General features: G+C 44.0%; 1 protein-coding gene across 5 annotated transcripts in view; it reads left to right on the top strand.

The window, feature by feature from the left end:
• The window catches only part of baiap2a (BAR/IMD domain containing adaptor protein 2a), a 51,334-nt gene that overhangs the window by 22,189 nt on the left and 12,928 nt on the right, over positions 1–16,217 (top strand). For all 5 annotated transcript variants that reach the window (XM_070981353.1, XM_070981356.1, XM_070981354.1 and 2 more), the window contains exons 4-6: positions 7,661–7,722; positions 8,880–8,951; positions 11,454–11,591. In XM_070981353.1, the coding sequence (XP_070837454.1) occupies positions 7,661–7,722; positions 8,880–8,951; positions 11,454–11,591 (272 nt within the window). The remainder of the gene's footprint in view (positions 1–7,660; positions 7,723–8,879; positions 8,952–11,453; positions 11,592–16,217) is intronic.

Raw genomic sequence — 16,217 nt, 5'->3', positions numbered from 1 at the left:
AACAATAGCTGACAAGTGACGGGCCAGCGTGGCATCAGCGGGTCAGATGGACAGTTAGGAGCACCACCCACTGGAGTCCAAGGCGAGGCCTGTTTGCTTACTGTGGATTCTGACTTTGAGTAGCGATCAGCCTGATCTTCTGTGTTCATAGGATATTTTGCACAAAGACAAGACCAACAGATGACCTCATGTTATTGTATAGGATCCAGTTTTATACATACATTACCTTTGTCCCACTTGAATCCAATGCATGACGGAATAGTTAAGAGCTTTTATGTACCACAATACTGAAGGGAATGGGTGTCTGGCAGCGGGCCTGTTTACGACTGGCCAGTATGGTCAGCCTGTGCTTTTAGTGTCCTCAGGTGAAGTGGAGTCTGTGCTTGGCTGGGCATGTTCTGCTATGCTGTCCTACATGGATAGTGTTTCACTGTTGGAAGTTTTTAAGGATTAGTGAGAAAGTCAGGCTCCAAACTGAGCACTAGCCTGATTCTTAAACATGCAGAGAGCACAGACAAAATGCACAGCGTCTCATATTCGCTATGGCTTCTCTTCATCCTGACCGCTGGTTAACAATTAAAAATACAGTCCCTCTCGAGCCGTTTGGCTGATTAGTCAGTTTTCGAGAAACCTGAACAGAAATGTGCTTACAGTTCAGCCTCCCCAGCCAGATGAAATCAAATATCTTTCTCCCCTCTTATCGACCTCTGTAACCTTGCTAATTGCCGGGTTTTAATAACACGCATGTATGAATCAGCACAAATACATGTCTTTTGGGAAATTACATGCATCAGAAGAAAAAAAAGAGGTCATATTAAAGTGTAGTCAAACACTGGATTGCTTAGGTTGCTGCTGGGGAGAGAGCCCGTGAAAAAAAAAAGAAAAAACACCTCATAGCCCTCCCCGTAATTACCTGAGGAAAAAAAGGTTCACAGAGGAAAAATGAGGCTGCAAACTGATGCAGCATAATTGTCTTTTTTAGGTTAATGGATCGGGGACGTGAGCGTTGCCTTTTTGCTGGTAAATGGATGCTGTCTAAAAGGCTAAATGACATGTCTGTTGACATGAGCGGAGGTTAGCGGTGGAGGGTGAAGTGTTAACTCTGACATGCTGTATTAGAATGAGTTCGTACTGTGTACACACAGCTCGTTCGCTCTCTCTGTTTCCCCTCGCCGTCTCTCTGCCTTCAGTCTGGCCTACCTCTCTCCTCCTCCAGCACCTGTCCCTGTTTAAATGAGAGCAGAGGAGCTCTTTTCTTAGCTCCGTGCCACCATCCCAGGGGTCCCTGCCTGCCTTCTCCTGCTCTATTTCTGAGACCCGCACTGCATGATGGGAAGCCACTGGCCCCCACACTTTGCATCGACGCGCATTCCCATTGCCCTTCATTCGTTCGTGGCAGTGACATGTGCTGAAGGTGAGCTTGGATGCAGCTGGGATGGACACGGACAAAGCTGCACTGGCGGCTCTGTTTCCTGTTAAATAAGCACGCACACTTCAGCGCGCACTCGTGAGGCTCAGCGACACGTTGACTGTACACTCTGCACCGGTTGGGCTCGCATGCAACAATGCAAAGCAGCGCAGTCAGTGCCACGCTGATGTGAAAGTGTGGTCAAACCAGTACGTCCACATTTTGGGAGACATTGTGCTGTGATGTCTGCGAATCAGCACGTTTTTAGGCGTGTGGGTTTAAGATCTTGTTGTCATGTGGTCACCAGTTGGTAGAATCAGCAATGCTTTTTTCTTTTTTTTTTCTTCCAATCCTGCACCATCAGCAACTTTTTTCCCACTTTAAAATTACTCAAGTGCACGTCTACCCTCACCTGTGCATATTCAGACTTGAAGAGTGTGTTTGGTGACTTGCACTGACCCTGGTGAAATGGATGGATCAAATAACACACATGCGCACACACACACTCAGTTTGGATTTTCACTCTGCCCCTCCTTGAGTTCCATACCTCAACAGGTAGCTGCATGACTCTACAGTTTTTTCTCATTGCCTCAAGTGCAAAAGGCACAGCTTTAGAGACAACACTGTCGTTAAGGCTTAAACGGCCGCTTCTCTCTGTTGCATTGAGGTATCACTTGTTGTTGCTGCGTTCTCAAGGGATTTTCCCCATCACTCTATACTTTTTGCCTCCCTAGCTTTCGCTCTCTCCGTCTGCCTAATTTGCCCCAGAACGAAATCTCTTTCTCTTTCATGTCGAGCTTTCTTCGGTTTGCTCTTCATTTGATCTTTAGAAGACTTTGTCGCAAAGAGCGGAGAGACAAAAACACCCCAGATCCTTCCAAACATACACACTACAATCTGCATGTCACAGTCAGAGCTCCTGCTCTTGCTCTTAAACCTGCCGTCTTTTTCGCTTGTCTCTCTGTGTTTCACCAAAGTTTGTCAAATCAGTCAAAGCGCTTGGAATTCGTCACTTGTGCTCTCAGCGACAAGGAAAAGCCGATGAGTTATCAGAAGGGGCTTTTTGTGATCAAAGTTTCTCTCGGGGGACGCGCTTTTTTATGAGAGTTTAAATCATATCTCACAATTGCTTTTGCAGCCTTGTGCAGGTTTCTGTTAAGCTATTAAACCTCGGCGGTGCCATAAGACCTTGTTTCAATCACAGGGGACAATTTGAAGGATATATGACAAGTTTCTAGTTTTTTTTATGATGGATATCACGCAAATCAAATTTTAGTTGTGAGAAAGATATTTTTATGGGGTGGTTACCCCCAAGACTTGTACAACCAGATACAGTTCAGGGCCTCTGGAGCATGATAAATGAACCAGCCCACTGAGACTGTGAACATGCTGCAGGTTAAGACATATCAGCTATGCAGCACAGTTATTATCCTATGCATAAGTGAGCAGGAGTTCATGGATTAGAGAGCTGACACACATAGTTTCTGTTTGCTTTAGCTAAGTAGCCAAAGTCTATAGCCAAAGTCACTATTTACTTTTTTATATGTTTACTTGATACCTGATAAGTGTTATCAAGTTGAAACGCCTAATCATTTTGTCGGCATTCAGGAACTACAGCTCCCATGAGGCTTTCACAGCCATTCTGTGGCTAAGGCTCATGGGATGTGTCGTTGTTGTTGAGCTCAAAATAAACAGTTATTACGATGGCTATCATGCTGTCTTTGCTAAAATGAAAAAAGATGCTAGAATATATGTTAAAGCCATGACAGAAATAGGTTTTAATCTAAGAGTGCGGACTGGAAGGCTCATTGTTATGTTTCAGCTTTTGTTCTGTGTGTTTATAAAACGTGACGTGTGGTTGAGGCGAGTGGAACGGCGGCTTAAAAGGGATGTCAGGATTTTGGCTCAATGATGCCGGCCGCTTTTGGATTTGCTGCATCTTATCCAGCAGAAAATGCACGACAACCTACCTGAGACCTTCTTAGAATAAACATCGGGATTATTCGCAACTGCGCCGCGTCCCACTTCTCTCTGCCGGTCTCGCATTTCTCCCGTCAGGCCTTCATCATGGCCTAAATGCATGACACGATTGCTGGACAAACTTATATTAGGCTAGTAGGTTGAACAGCTGGGATGGCTGAGCTTCCCATTTTAGTATACGTATCAATAGTTTCCTCCTGTGAGAGGCTTTCATCCAGTTCACAAAACTACACAGCGTGTGTGTGCGTGAGACAGCACGGGCTGGACGAACTGTGAGCATAAGCTGCCCTCACTTCCAGATTAACCGTGTTGTGGTTTCACAGCGAGTGCGCGCTCACACACACGCGTACACAAACGTACACGCTCACGCGGCCACCCGGGCTCACGGCTATTATCTGCGTCTCGCACATTATCCCGCCGCTGCCCCATTACACTTGCCCACTTGTTTGTTTCCCTTGTGACTTAGTGTGCCAGGTAGGCAGTTATTAACATCACTGCACTGTTTAGTCACACACACACACGCACACACACACTATACACTATACACTGGCTCCCCAGGTGGGACTCACTCCACTTTTCCTCCTCCCTGGGCATGTGTAGATGCTGATGTAATGATAGCTGGTAGTAAGGGTGGAGATCTCTTCAACGGTGTTTTGTAACACAACACTTTGCAGCCGCCGGCCCTCATCTCGCAACTTCTCCCATGGCAACGACCCTAGCATTATCCTGCTTCCATGACAACCCGTAGTGAATCCGGCTTGACCTTCACCAGTGATTCAGTGTCTCTCCATCCACCTCCACTCCTCTCTCCCTCCCTCCATCTCTGTCTCTCTTGTTCTCTCTGTTCAACATTGCAAACTTCCACTTTTTATATATATATATATTTTTCTGCTCCGTAGCCCACATTCTGTTAGTCTGTTTTTCTTTTTCTCCACCTGTGTGGGTGTATCATCGCTTCTGTTACACAAGCAGTCAATACAGCTACACAAGCTGATGTCATACTTCAGGGGGACAGTCTGTTCGCATGCACCCAGGCCATGCGTCCGTGCTTCCTCCTCTGACTCAGTGGTTGGAGCGAGCAGGCTTGTGGCTGCTTGTTGCAGAGCTGCAGGTGCAGATCCACCTGAGCTCACCTACCTACAAAGGAACTATTGTTTTCCCTCAGCCAGGAAGGACACAGGCAGGGTTGAAGCGAGCCTGAAAGCCTTGAGACAATAATGACAAGTCTTTTTGGCTTTATTTACAGTGTGTGTGTGTGCGCTTGTGTCAAAGTGCGCTCTCTGTGCGTGTTCACGAGCCTGTCGCTGTGGATGTGGACCCGTCTGTCATGTCGCTCTTCGCTGGTATGCGGATATCCTCGTCAGGCTGGCGGCTCTCACACAGAGTCTCGCAGGTCGTGTCATGCCTGCCAGATAATTTCTGTGCGGAACAATAATGTTACACAACACGATTCAGATTTTCCACATTATGCATCTTTATTGATTCTTGATTGGATTCTCTGCTGTTAGCCGCCCCTGAAGGCTGCAGCCCAATTTTCTGTTGCTGTTGTTGTTGTTGTGTGATATGATATCGAAGTTGCCATGGCAACTGTTTGCATCTCCAAAGTGTGAACACCCCCCCCTCCCTATGCTTTGGCATCGTACATTGCGCAGTAATAAAACTGCAGATGACAAGATGAGATCTCTCCCAGATTCATTCATTCTTTACCTTTCTGGCTTCTTGCAAACACCCCGTCCTACTGCCAGTTTACTTGAAGTGTGTGAGTCTGTCTCCGTGTGTGTGTTTGTGTGTCTGCGGCACGGTGATGGCTGCTCATTTGTTAATTGATCCAGCTAGTTGAAGCCGCCAGGGTTTCTAAGCCTTGAAGGGCTGTGATCAGGGATGAGTATCTGTAAGCTGCTTAGCAGGCCTGCTGGGAACTGACAGCATGCTTTGTCCTGCCTCTCGGCTCCTGTGAGGCACAAGATCAGCGGGCAGGTTGCGCCGTGGGCAAATGGCCTGGCTGTGTGGGGTGTGCAGGGGTAAGAGGGGCAGTGATTGCACTGAATTGAGCAAAAAATTCAATTTAGCACCATGTTTGAATCCCTTTCTCTCTTTTTTTTCAATAATGTGGTTGAAATAGAATTGTACTAATTAGTAGGTCATTATTTATATAAGTGTTTAAAGTTAAAGGTCCCTGATTGTGCAGCATGTTGAGCTCACATTGCTCTTCAGGAATTTATCTTTTACTGTTTGATTCCATCGTAACTCTTCACTTTAAATCCCCCTCGGTTAGCATTTATGAGCTGCACAGAAGCATTTAATATGTGGTTTACGATACACTGTAATGTAGTTGTAAACAGGTGCAAATAAATGACAAGGAGCTTTGAAAGTCTTTCTGTTTATAATTTGAAACACTCATATTACACTGAAGATAATATGTATAATTATTTTAGATAGTTTAGTATCTCTCTGTGTACATAACTTGATTTATTGTTCCTTGGAAATATAATTTAGTTTTTCCACTTTTATTTCTTCCATTTTATCTTATTGTTTATATTCTAATTTGAATATTTTAATGTCTCTTCATACTTTTTTTCTATGTGTAGCACAGATGACTGCACCCTATGACTGCATTCCTGCAATGTGCAATCCTGTGTTATATAATGACAAAGAACCCTGTGCCTTGAACTGAAACTCCTTCTATTGGCATGCATACAGTCAGTGGAGGTGGGTGCATAAACAGATATTGAATGACAATATAGTCAAGCACATTTGCTTACTAAAGCTACAGTAAATAAGGGGGGCTGACTTCTCAATAAAAATGCCAAATTAGGGGTTATCAGCTCTTGATACATTTTGCGGGATATCAATAGCATATTTATTTATTTATACATTTTGGGAGCACTTGAAGTCGACCGTGTCACTTCAGCGGCGACGGCCTGTTGCAGTTTGCATCTGTACGTGCTGTCTGCTGAGACAGAGACCACTCAAAAACCGTTCAGGGAAGACTAAAGTTTGGAACGAAACCACTTCAGCTTAACTTCTGCTCTCACATATGGAGCATGTTGAGATGGCTGAGTTGCGCTCTTACAGGTTAGCTCTCAAAAGAGGACACAGCAGGGGAGTGTAGACTGAGATTAAATAAATCTGAAGTGTTGCACTAAAGCATGCAGCTCCTACTCCAGTCCAGTACTTGCTTTTGTATCCTCAGTATTGATGTCTGCAGTAACACCATGATGGATGGTGTTTACCATGCTTCAGTCTTGGACTGCGGTCTTTTAATCATACTTGTTATGTCCCAGAATTGAATAGCTGTTAGCAAATTGCTATTTAAATGTTCTTGATACCATTTTTGAGCTGTCGCAACATTATTGATATTTTCATCAGTGGCCTCTTATTGAACTTCTCTGCTCGCTAAAGTGTTCTCACCAAAATCAATACACAGTTTTTAAGTTTAATGCAATTTCCTGAATAACTGCAGTCAATACAAGGTGTTATTGATGCTGATTTTGCATGTTTTCACGAGGCAACGTGTAAATAACTCATGTAATATGTTAGAGACTTAGCTGAGGGGCTTTGGACCTTCAGGGAAATGTATGTGTGTCTCATTTTTCTGTACATGCAGCTCTCACTCTGTCTTTCCACCAGGTCTCTGTATGTATATGTGTCTTTCGCTCAATGTAGCTCTTTGTGTTCCTTTTCTTGACAATGCACTGCATATTCAGAAGAGGCAGCCTGTAGGTATATGAAAATGAAACACTCTCACAAGCTGCATGATCCTCCTTATCTCTTCCTTTTTGCTTATTTTAACGTGGAGACTTCAACCTTTCTTTGAGGTGGTTTTTACTTTTTTTTTTGTTGTTCTAGAAATCACATTGCCTGATGTTAAGATTAATCAAAGAAAGAAAGGCAATATGTTTTGATCTCCACCAGACATCAGTACTTACACGCTTGAAGAACCAGAATTTAATTTGAAGCACTTTGTCTCCTCCATTTTTCGTACTTGTCATCACTTGTTTCATTTTCTCTGTTTTCTGTTGTCTTGTGCCAAAAACAAACTTTCATCATGTTCTCCGTTGTCCCAGTTCCAAGTCACTCGTCCTGTATGTTTGTGTCTTGTGTTACTGCATGATATTTGCACGCTGGGGTCTCTCTGTTTCTCTCGTCTCTTCCTTTCCTCTCTCTGGTTTCCTACCTCTCTCCTCTCTGTTGTTCTGCTCTAGGAATGCTCGTGCTTGCTGAGTGTTCTTCATGTGTTCTCTCCCCGTCTCCCTCTTTCTCTCTGTGCAGGGGATGTGCTGTTCCAGATGGCTGAGGTCCACAGACAGATCCAAGTGCAGCTCGAGGAGATGGTTGGTATTCTGAGCTCAAAGGGTTTTTACACTGCACTCTCAACAAAACTCTGGCTCCATGAAAGGTCTCGTTATGTCTTAGCAATAGTTTAGACACGACGACAAGTTATTGCAGCAATAATACACGTCAGTGTGGCGGCGTGGCTCTGCTCCACGATGCTCCACAGCGTATTTGCCTGGCTGTGACACGGGTTTGTGCCTGTGGGCAGTACAAGGAATACACCATAATTAAATGAACATGAACTCATATTGAATGGACAGATGTGCTGAGCTCATATAAATCCAAACTGCCAGCACAGGAGGCGGCTGGGGAAGTTGAAGGAGTTAATTGAACAGTGTGGCATTCTGGGTAATAAGCGCCTGTATGGCAAGTGGTCCATAGTTAATATCAAATTCATTAGTGTGTGTCTAATATGTAGAAGGGTGTTCCTCAAGCGGATGCCTGCAGCTTGAGCTGAGGTCACTTAAGCATATATCTATATATCTATATCTATATCGATATCTATATCGATATAGATATATCTATACCAATCGATATAGATATATCGTCCTTTATCCAGAGATATTAGAAATCAGGAACCAAATTCCCCAAATCTGATTTTTTTCAGTGTAAAAAATCATGTACATTTTTTTCTTCATTAAACAATATCTCATAAATTTCAAATAAATGGTATAATTATATAGTTGCACATATAAAATATACACATATGAGTTTCTAAGGGAAAGAAACCCCAAAACATATTAAAATTAAATTCAGGAAAACAATGCAAAAATAACGTTATTTAAGATGGATTCTCCATATATAGAAATGAATGACAGCAGATCAGAGATTGATCATTTTATTCAGATTTGGTAGCCGCCTCTTCGGGCAGGTCAGTTTACAATGAAGTGACTAAATATTGTGTCAGATTAGCACTGCATCTGTGACCGTCACAGTGATTTGCAAGCTGAGAGAGGCTTCGCAGGCCAGGACTGTGTTGGTGAAACATTTATTCTGTAACTGAGGAAATGAGGACAACACATGTCATTTAATAACTTATTCCACACAGCTTCATGCGGAAGCCTCCTCATCCACATGCAGCATCCGTGAGGGATTTTGTCACTGAACTAACAATCATCAGCATCTTTGTTGAACTGTTTTTGTGCTTCCTCTCCAGTTGAAATCCTTCCACAACGAGCTGCTCTCCGAGCTGGAGAAGAAGGTGGAGCTGGATGCTCGTTATCTGACGGTGAGTGCCTGATTGGCCCGTTGTACTGCTTTATTTTATGTTACATCAGATCTGTGAAGGCCCGGTTTGACTGAAGATGGAGGTGAAGTTGTATTTTAACATCTGGATCAAAGTCTGTCTCTGAGACAATTAGAGGATCCGTCTGTGGAAGGGGATGCTTTGAAATAACATCTCATGTCGACTCACCCTTCCAGGGTAGACTGATTATAATAAACCCCTTCTTCTTGTGTGTATGTGTGTGTGTGTGTGTGTGTGAGCACTGTGGAGCTGGTCTACGTGTGATATCTTTAGAATGAGTGGGTTGCAGCTTGAGTGTAGAGCAGCACTGCTGTGCGTTGTTTTGGGGGATGGGATAACGTTGCCGTTATTGTATTGTACTATTAGAAGAGCCACTTTACGAGCTGCTGCGGCTCACAGCCACTCGCTCACACACACACACACACACACACACACACACACACACCCAGACGTCGTGTAAAATTGCTCTTAAATGGTGAATAAAAGGTTTTGTTTGTGAGAGATTTAGACTCCCGTTCTTTGACCTTAACAGGGAGACTTCTCAGGAAATCAGATGTCGTCATGTTGAGTTCAAATGAAAACCTGCTCTGATTTAATCTCCTTGTAATCTCTGACTCCATACAGATCTGCCAAACGCGTCTTCACTGTCTGAACTGATATGGGAAAAGATATGGAAATGTTTCATGCCTCTTACAATAGTTCAGTTACGCCAACCATCGCAGACGCTTCTTTCCAGGCGTATCCCTGAGGTTTTAACATCCATTACTTTTAATGAATTTCCCACAGATCTGCCGCAGTGATAATAGCAGTCATTTTGCTTCAGACTTTGTGAATTAATCATCTGAAATTTTGACTGAGTTCAAAAAGACTCAAAGGAAAGCTCGCTGTTTTCCAGGACTGAAGTGTGTGTGCTGTTCCCAGCGGTGCGGCCCCCCCCCCCCCCATCTCTGCCTCGCTTTCTCTCGTCTCGCATAATGGCTTACCAGGGGGTTTTACAACACTCTTCAGTCATTACACAGAGGTCACAATCTGGGCAAAGACGCGAAATGCAAAAAAAGAGGCTGTAAACTAGCAACGAAGAGGAGCTTTCCTGGCAGAGGCGCTATAAAGGGCAATGTGGAGATTCTCCAAGTGTACCAAGTTCATCTACTGTCCACTCATTTATTATCAGTGATTGATAGTTGGTCAACAGCCTTTTGCTTTAGGACCATTCCAGCTCAGTGAGGCGGATACTTGCCGTATTATTTATTGTTTTTGACCCTGCAAACTAGAAGCTTTTCGGTTTCACAACACTCGATTGTGTCTTCCCGATCTGCCACTACACTGTGTGATCTGTCTGTTGGAGATTTTCCACTTGGGAGCTGCGGTTTCTGGGAGTTAAATCATAGATATGAATAGCAGAGCAGCCCAGATTGGTTGTGCTGCTTTGCCTCGGATGAGTCATTCATTGTTATTGGGTGAAGACAACACCAGGCATGTTTTGTCCATTTTGTGCAGAAACCTATTCAGCAAATTTCAGAGAAGCTCCTGGCTTGGAAAGTTAATTGTCAGTAGATTAAATAAAATAAAAAAGTAAAATAAAGTTGTTTAGAGGTTTCCAGTCCAGCTCAGACCTGCAGAACTAATGCCAATCATCTTTGTTATGAAATCCAGCCCTGCATGTGTCATACTGCTGGTCTTCCAGAGCCAACAGCAGCTTCTTTTCAGCCAAATGACACCTGGAGGGGTACCTCAGTGTCTTACAGTATGCAAATGTGGATGTTGAACCCTCAAGCATGAGCTCTCCTCTGCCACTTTTTCCCCGAAGAGAAACCACATGAGCTTTATCACACCAGACACAGTTACTATAGCAACAGAGCTGGTACAGCCCGGAAACAAAGTTGTTATTCTCAATAAATAAACAATTAAATGAGCAAATTAAATGAATTAAATAAACACACTGTGGCTGTAAAAGGACTAGGCCAGTCACTTGTTCTGCAGGCTGCCACTGATTTATGTTATTCTCACGCTGCAAAGAAAATCCACTCGGATCTGCCCGAAACGGGTAATCAGTTACAGCGCGCGTTTAAGGAGACACATGTTGCAAAATCAAAGCGGGAAGACAAATAATAAGCAAGCATCAGAAGGAATCATTGTTTCTTTGATTAAAAAGATTGTTTCAGATGTCAAAGCCTTCGCGACGCACCAACCAAGAGTTTCAAAACAGCCCAAACATAGATCACATCTGCAGTGCCACACAAGTTACACAACTTCAACAACAAAAATGACGTTTTCTGATACGTAATGCAAGTTTATTGTTTGCGGGCTGTGGTGAAATGAGTCAAATCCAGTGGTTTGTGAGGTGGCAATTAGTGGAAAAAGGCTCAGAAATAGGTTGGCAGTAGCGTTAGGTGTTTGCTCATGTGCGCCCCACCCTCTTTCACCCAGGCATTTTACTTTGCGGTGCTAATTTACTGTTGGTGCTCTGCCTGTTGACCCACGTAGGCTGCCCTGAAGAAATACCAGATGGAACACAAGAGCAAAGGAGAGAGTCTGGAGAAGTGCCAGGCTGAACTGAAGAAGCTGCGCAGGAAGAGCCAGGGCAGCAAGAACCCCTCCAAGTACGGAGAGAAGGAGATGCAGGTGAGCCTCTCGCCGGCCTTTTGCACCAAGCCTCATATTATGAACATGCCTCATGCTGTATAACCATCAAAAAGGACTTTGATCATGAAAGGCTACTGTAAAACAAGAAAATACTCAGAAATGACAAAAACAGAAATGAGAAAATGAAAATATAAACACTCTGAAGCCAGTTCGTAGCAGTGTTGTAGTTAGTTTTTAGCAGAATCTGCGTGCATGTGGGTGATTGTTGGATTGGAGATTTATGAGTTTCGGTGCAAAATAATGACTTTATTCTTCATAAAGTAAAGCACAAAACAGCAAGGATGGGGGTGGAGGCAGTGGCGGCGAGGTGCCCTGAGTGGGAAGGCAAATAGTGGAGGTTTGATTATGAATTGTGTGCCCTCGCCAATCGCTCGTGCATCTCCACACATACAGCAAGCGCACAGACACATGGGAGGAAAGTAAGGCAGCAGCAATAATTGATGTCCTGGAAGAGAGGATGCATTTACTTCAGCTAATGTGTTCATGCACATGGCTTTGATCAGGGGTTTAACAGAGTGAGTAACGCTTGTATATTACCACAAAATAGCTGACTCAATGCTCCAAAGAGGAAGAAGATAAGAAGGCAATTTTTTTTAACCTCAAACATGGACATTTCAAAATAAAAGCTGACAGCAGAATGCTATTGCTCTCTATTTTTTTTTTAGAGTTATTTAATGAAGGAGTTTTATAGTTATGTCTCCTTATACATTTTTTTAACCTGCTATATAAGAAGACATTTGTTATTTTGTGCATTTTTATTGTCTTTGTGTTCTTCTTCTCCTTTTTATTGTCGCTCTCGTAACAAGTGAATTTCCCAGCATTGGATCAATAAAGTCTCATCTTCCCATCTTATTATATAGCATTCTGCTTTATTTTTTTTATTCTGAGGCTTCTGGGTGATGTTTTAAATCTCTGCTTTTAGCCAGAAGTCTCAGGCTTGAAGTAGACACTGACGGCACATATGAACATGTGGATATGGACTGATTTGTTTGTGCACGCATGCATAACTCCTTATTTTAGTAAAGGTTGTTCGGTGGTATTGCACACAGAGGCTGTGCTTGTGCAGCTTCTTTGATCAGGATGAAAGGCTCAAAGAATTTCTGATCATATCTTTTTGCATCAGTCTTCAGGAGTCGGCCGACATTTCCAGCTTGTCAAAATGATTATGGTGAACATGTGAACAGTCGTGTGATTCACGTAACGGAACAAAGCAGAATTTGCTGTGGGTGTCATCATTCATGTGATTATTTCCTCCGACCGAGCAGCTCAGGTGAAATGTTTTTTGATGAATTGGAATGGACCCTCAGTGTTAAGACATAACTTAATTAGTTGTCTTTCACATTCAGTTTTCCGCCGCTCGGCTGCCTACTTGATGGGAGAAGTCGTGACGGTGTTCTTTCTCCACATAGTCACACAAACACACACACACACACACACCTGCAAAGACGCAGCACTCTCTGTATGAAACCTCTTATTGCAGGCCTTCACTGTGGTGTTGCTAAATTTATTGGTTCAGTCTTGTCGCCCGTGTTGCTGTCAAAATGGGAAAAAATGACGCAGCAGAAAATGGCCACAGTGTGACTGCTGTGCCTTCACGAGGATTTCACTGGAAGCTGGAAGTCGGGCCGCCTGCAGGGATAGAAACAAAAATCTCAAACTAACAGGTCAAGGCTTGCAGGGTAATTGCCGAGCTCCTGTTGGTCTTGCTGTGAAGTGTGGACGGCTGTGACAGAATCGGATTGATAGCTGAAGCAGAAACAGGATTCCACCAACACTCATGGGTTCGCTGCGAATGAAAACTTTTCTCTTTGTCAAACAGATTGTAGATGAAAGCAGGTCCTCTGTCCGGGGAGTTTGTGCAGTCGCATGCAAACATCTGCCCTCTCCTGTCTGGGATGGTATGGCGGTGCTGGATTGATCTGACTGCTGCGTCATATTGAGTTTGTTCCACCGTGTCAGGGATGCCAGGGAGGGGACGGTGTAGGAAGTGTCATCTTAAGGCATCAAAGTTGGCAGCATGTGCAGCAGTCCGGTTTTGCATGAAGCGGGGCTCGGGATAGGAGGGGTGTTTGAGTACACTGAGCCAGTAAATCTCAGTTAAGAACGGCAAGTTGTTACATGTTCGTGTCTGGCTGCCTCATGTGTTGCATCATTAAGCCTCTGATAGGTTTCTAGTGTGACATGAGGCACAGTTCGACGAAAGAATCTTCTATTGCAGATCACTTCTAACCAAAAATCGAAAGAGACGAGATCTAAAAATACAAATCTAAATTCATATTCAGGGCCCCGAAAGTTGATTACACCCTCAAAACAAATATGTTGGACTTACTGAGAGTTTATAGAGCCCCATGATTAATGGTGCTAATCTAAAGTTTGTCTTCAGGGCTTACAGAAGGCCACAGAGCATTAAAATAAAACCCCAGAGGAGTACGAATGTGCTCAGCGGAAACATAATAACTTGTGTGCAATGTTGAAATTTTATCCCATGGTGGTTCAAGAAAAAAGATCCACAAAAGAAAGAGTCATATTTATATTCATATTATTGTGATTTCTTAGCAATCTGCCCTATAGACATTGATATTTTATTTGTAGTAATTGAAAGTTCAGATCAGGGGTTCCCCGAAACCTCTGGATTTGGAGTACCATGATGCCATATTTCATTGCCAGTAGCTGATGCTGTATGAGACAGTATCTTGCTGTGGATCAGAGTCGATGTAGAGACTAATGGATCAAAGCCAATCCACGAACACAGCACAACAATTTCAACTTGTGCATACTGGACACGGAGAGTAGCATTACCCCACTCTGACTGAGCCTGTATGACTGATCAATGGAGTCCATCTGCGCAGAGGAGCGAGCTCATCGGGCTCTGGACTCGTACCCGACAGTCAGTAAGCAGGGAAAAGGAAAATCAATCTCCCTTTCTCATTTTCAGTCTGCTCACTTTCACCGATCATATCGCAGCAGTGGGCGTGTGAGGGAAAAGTCAACTCGTTTACATCCGCAGAGAAATGCTTCGACGGTTTGGATTAGTTTGGTTTGTGTGGACAGAGGCGACTCCTGTCAGGCACTCGGAGGCAGTTGAGAAAGTACAAGTAAAAGTTGCTAAGGCGAGCTTGACGTGTCCTCCCCCTCGTCCTCCTCCACCACATCTGTGTTATTTTAGCAGATGAGAAGTTTTCCTTTTTATCTCCTCTCTTTTCATTAAAAAATAAAGTATGTCTGAGTGCAGTCTGGCAGCGGACACAGATGGCGGCCGCATTTCATTGATCGCCGTCTCCATCGCTCTCACTCTCTCTCTCACACACTCTTCGCTGTTGTCTCTCCCACCTCTCTGTCTGTCTCTTTGTCTGTCTTTCCTCCCCCTCCCTGTTCCCTCCTGCCCTCAGACACTTTCACTGTGCCATCTCATCAATGGGTAAAGCCCCTGCCAAAATGATAATCAGCTCATTATGTAGCTCAGTGGAGTGGACCAAGGTACCGTAGAAAGGAGGTTTCATCTAGATAAACTCCTTTGCACTGCACAGGCTGTTAATAAGAGCCCAGACAGAGATAGAGAGAGACGGAGTTCAGGATTCAGAATTAATATCTCAAGATGTTTGATAAGCTCGGAGTTTATTCACCGTGGTGTCATAAAATTGAAAACCGAGTCCAACCTGGAATTGTGGATTCAAACGGACGTGGAGAAGAAGGGTTTGCTGAAGTGCGGTTGATAAGCACAGACGCGGCGGATTCAAGCACGTACTGCAGGTGTAGGTGCTTTCTGTTGTGCCCCGGAGTGTCACAATACAATTCTTTTGATTCCAAAGACTGCTGATGATGAAGGAACAGAAAAGCAGACCTAAGCGGCTCTTGACTGTGCAGGAAATGCTTTTGAATCCCAGCAGGAATGTAAAGGAGTATAAACCGTTTTATTGCGAGTCCTACTGTGTGCTTGGTGTGAATCCCTTCCTCCCCACCACTGCGACCCATATTAGTGTAATAGGGTGCATAATGATGTGCAGGTTTTTTACTGGTGTAGTAGGATGTTGTCCTGAATATGTCAGCGTAAGGGGACACACATCACTTCAAGTCTGAATGTAAGAATCGACATGCAGCAGGTTTCATTTATATTCATAACCTTTGCGAAACGAGTCATTCCAGCTATGATGTAACCTGAGGTCGCTTGAATATAATAGCGGCTGCTGTCTGCCCCGGCTTTTCGCACTGCACTAATTGTCTTAGGTTACTTTGGTGACCTTTTGTATGCTTTGAGAATTGGGCCATGTGGATTTGACAGGAGGAGAGGGCTCTTCACCTTGTTGAAGCAGACGCTCAGCCCTTTAACTGATCGTTGTGCCTGTCAAGAACTAAAACTGACAGCTGAACTGAACCCGTTTCAAAGCACTTAGCTTGAGCTTAAGGTGCACTGGAGGAACAGAACAAGGCCAGGCTCCGGCTTGGTTTGACAACTTGGCTCTCTGGATTTGTGTAATGGTGTTGGTGGATTTCTTCCACTGCTAATGCAAACGGCCGTTCCTCAAAATGTTTGTGTTCAGTATCAGTTTGCCACCTTAAGTGTTCCTCGGCACTTTGAATCCCAATAACCTCGTGGCTGTTGGCAGT

This window comes from Chaetodon trifascialis, chromosome 15 (genome assembly GCF_039877785.1).
Source record: "Chaetodon trifascialis isolate fChaTrf1 chromosome 15, fChaTrf1.hap1, whole genome shotgun sequence".
Taxonomy (NCBI): Eukaryota; Metazoa; Chordata; class Actinopteri; order Chaetodontiformes; family Chaetodontidae; genus Chaetodon; species Chaetodon trifascialis.
This window is presented reverse-complemented; position numbering and strand designations above follow the sequence as displayed.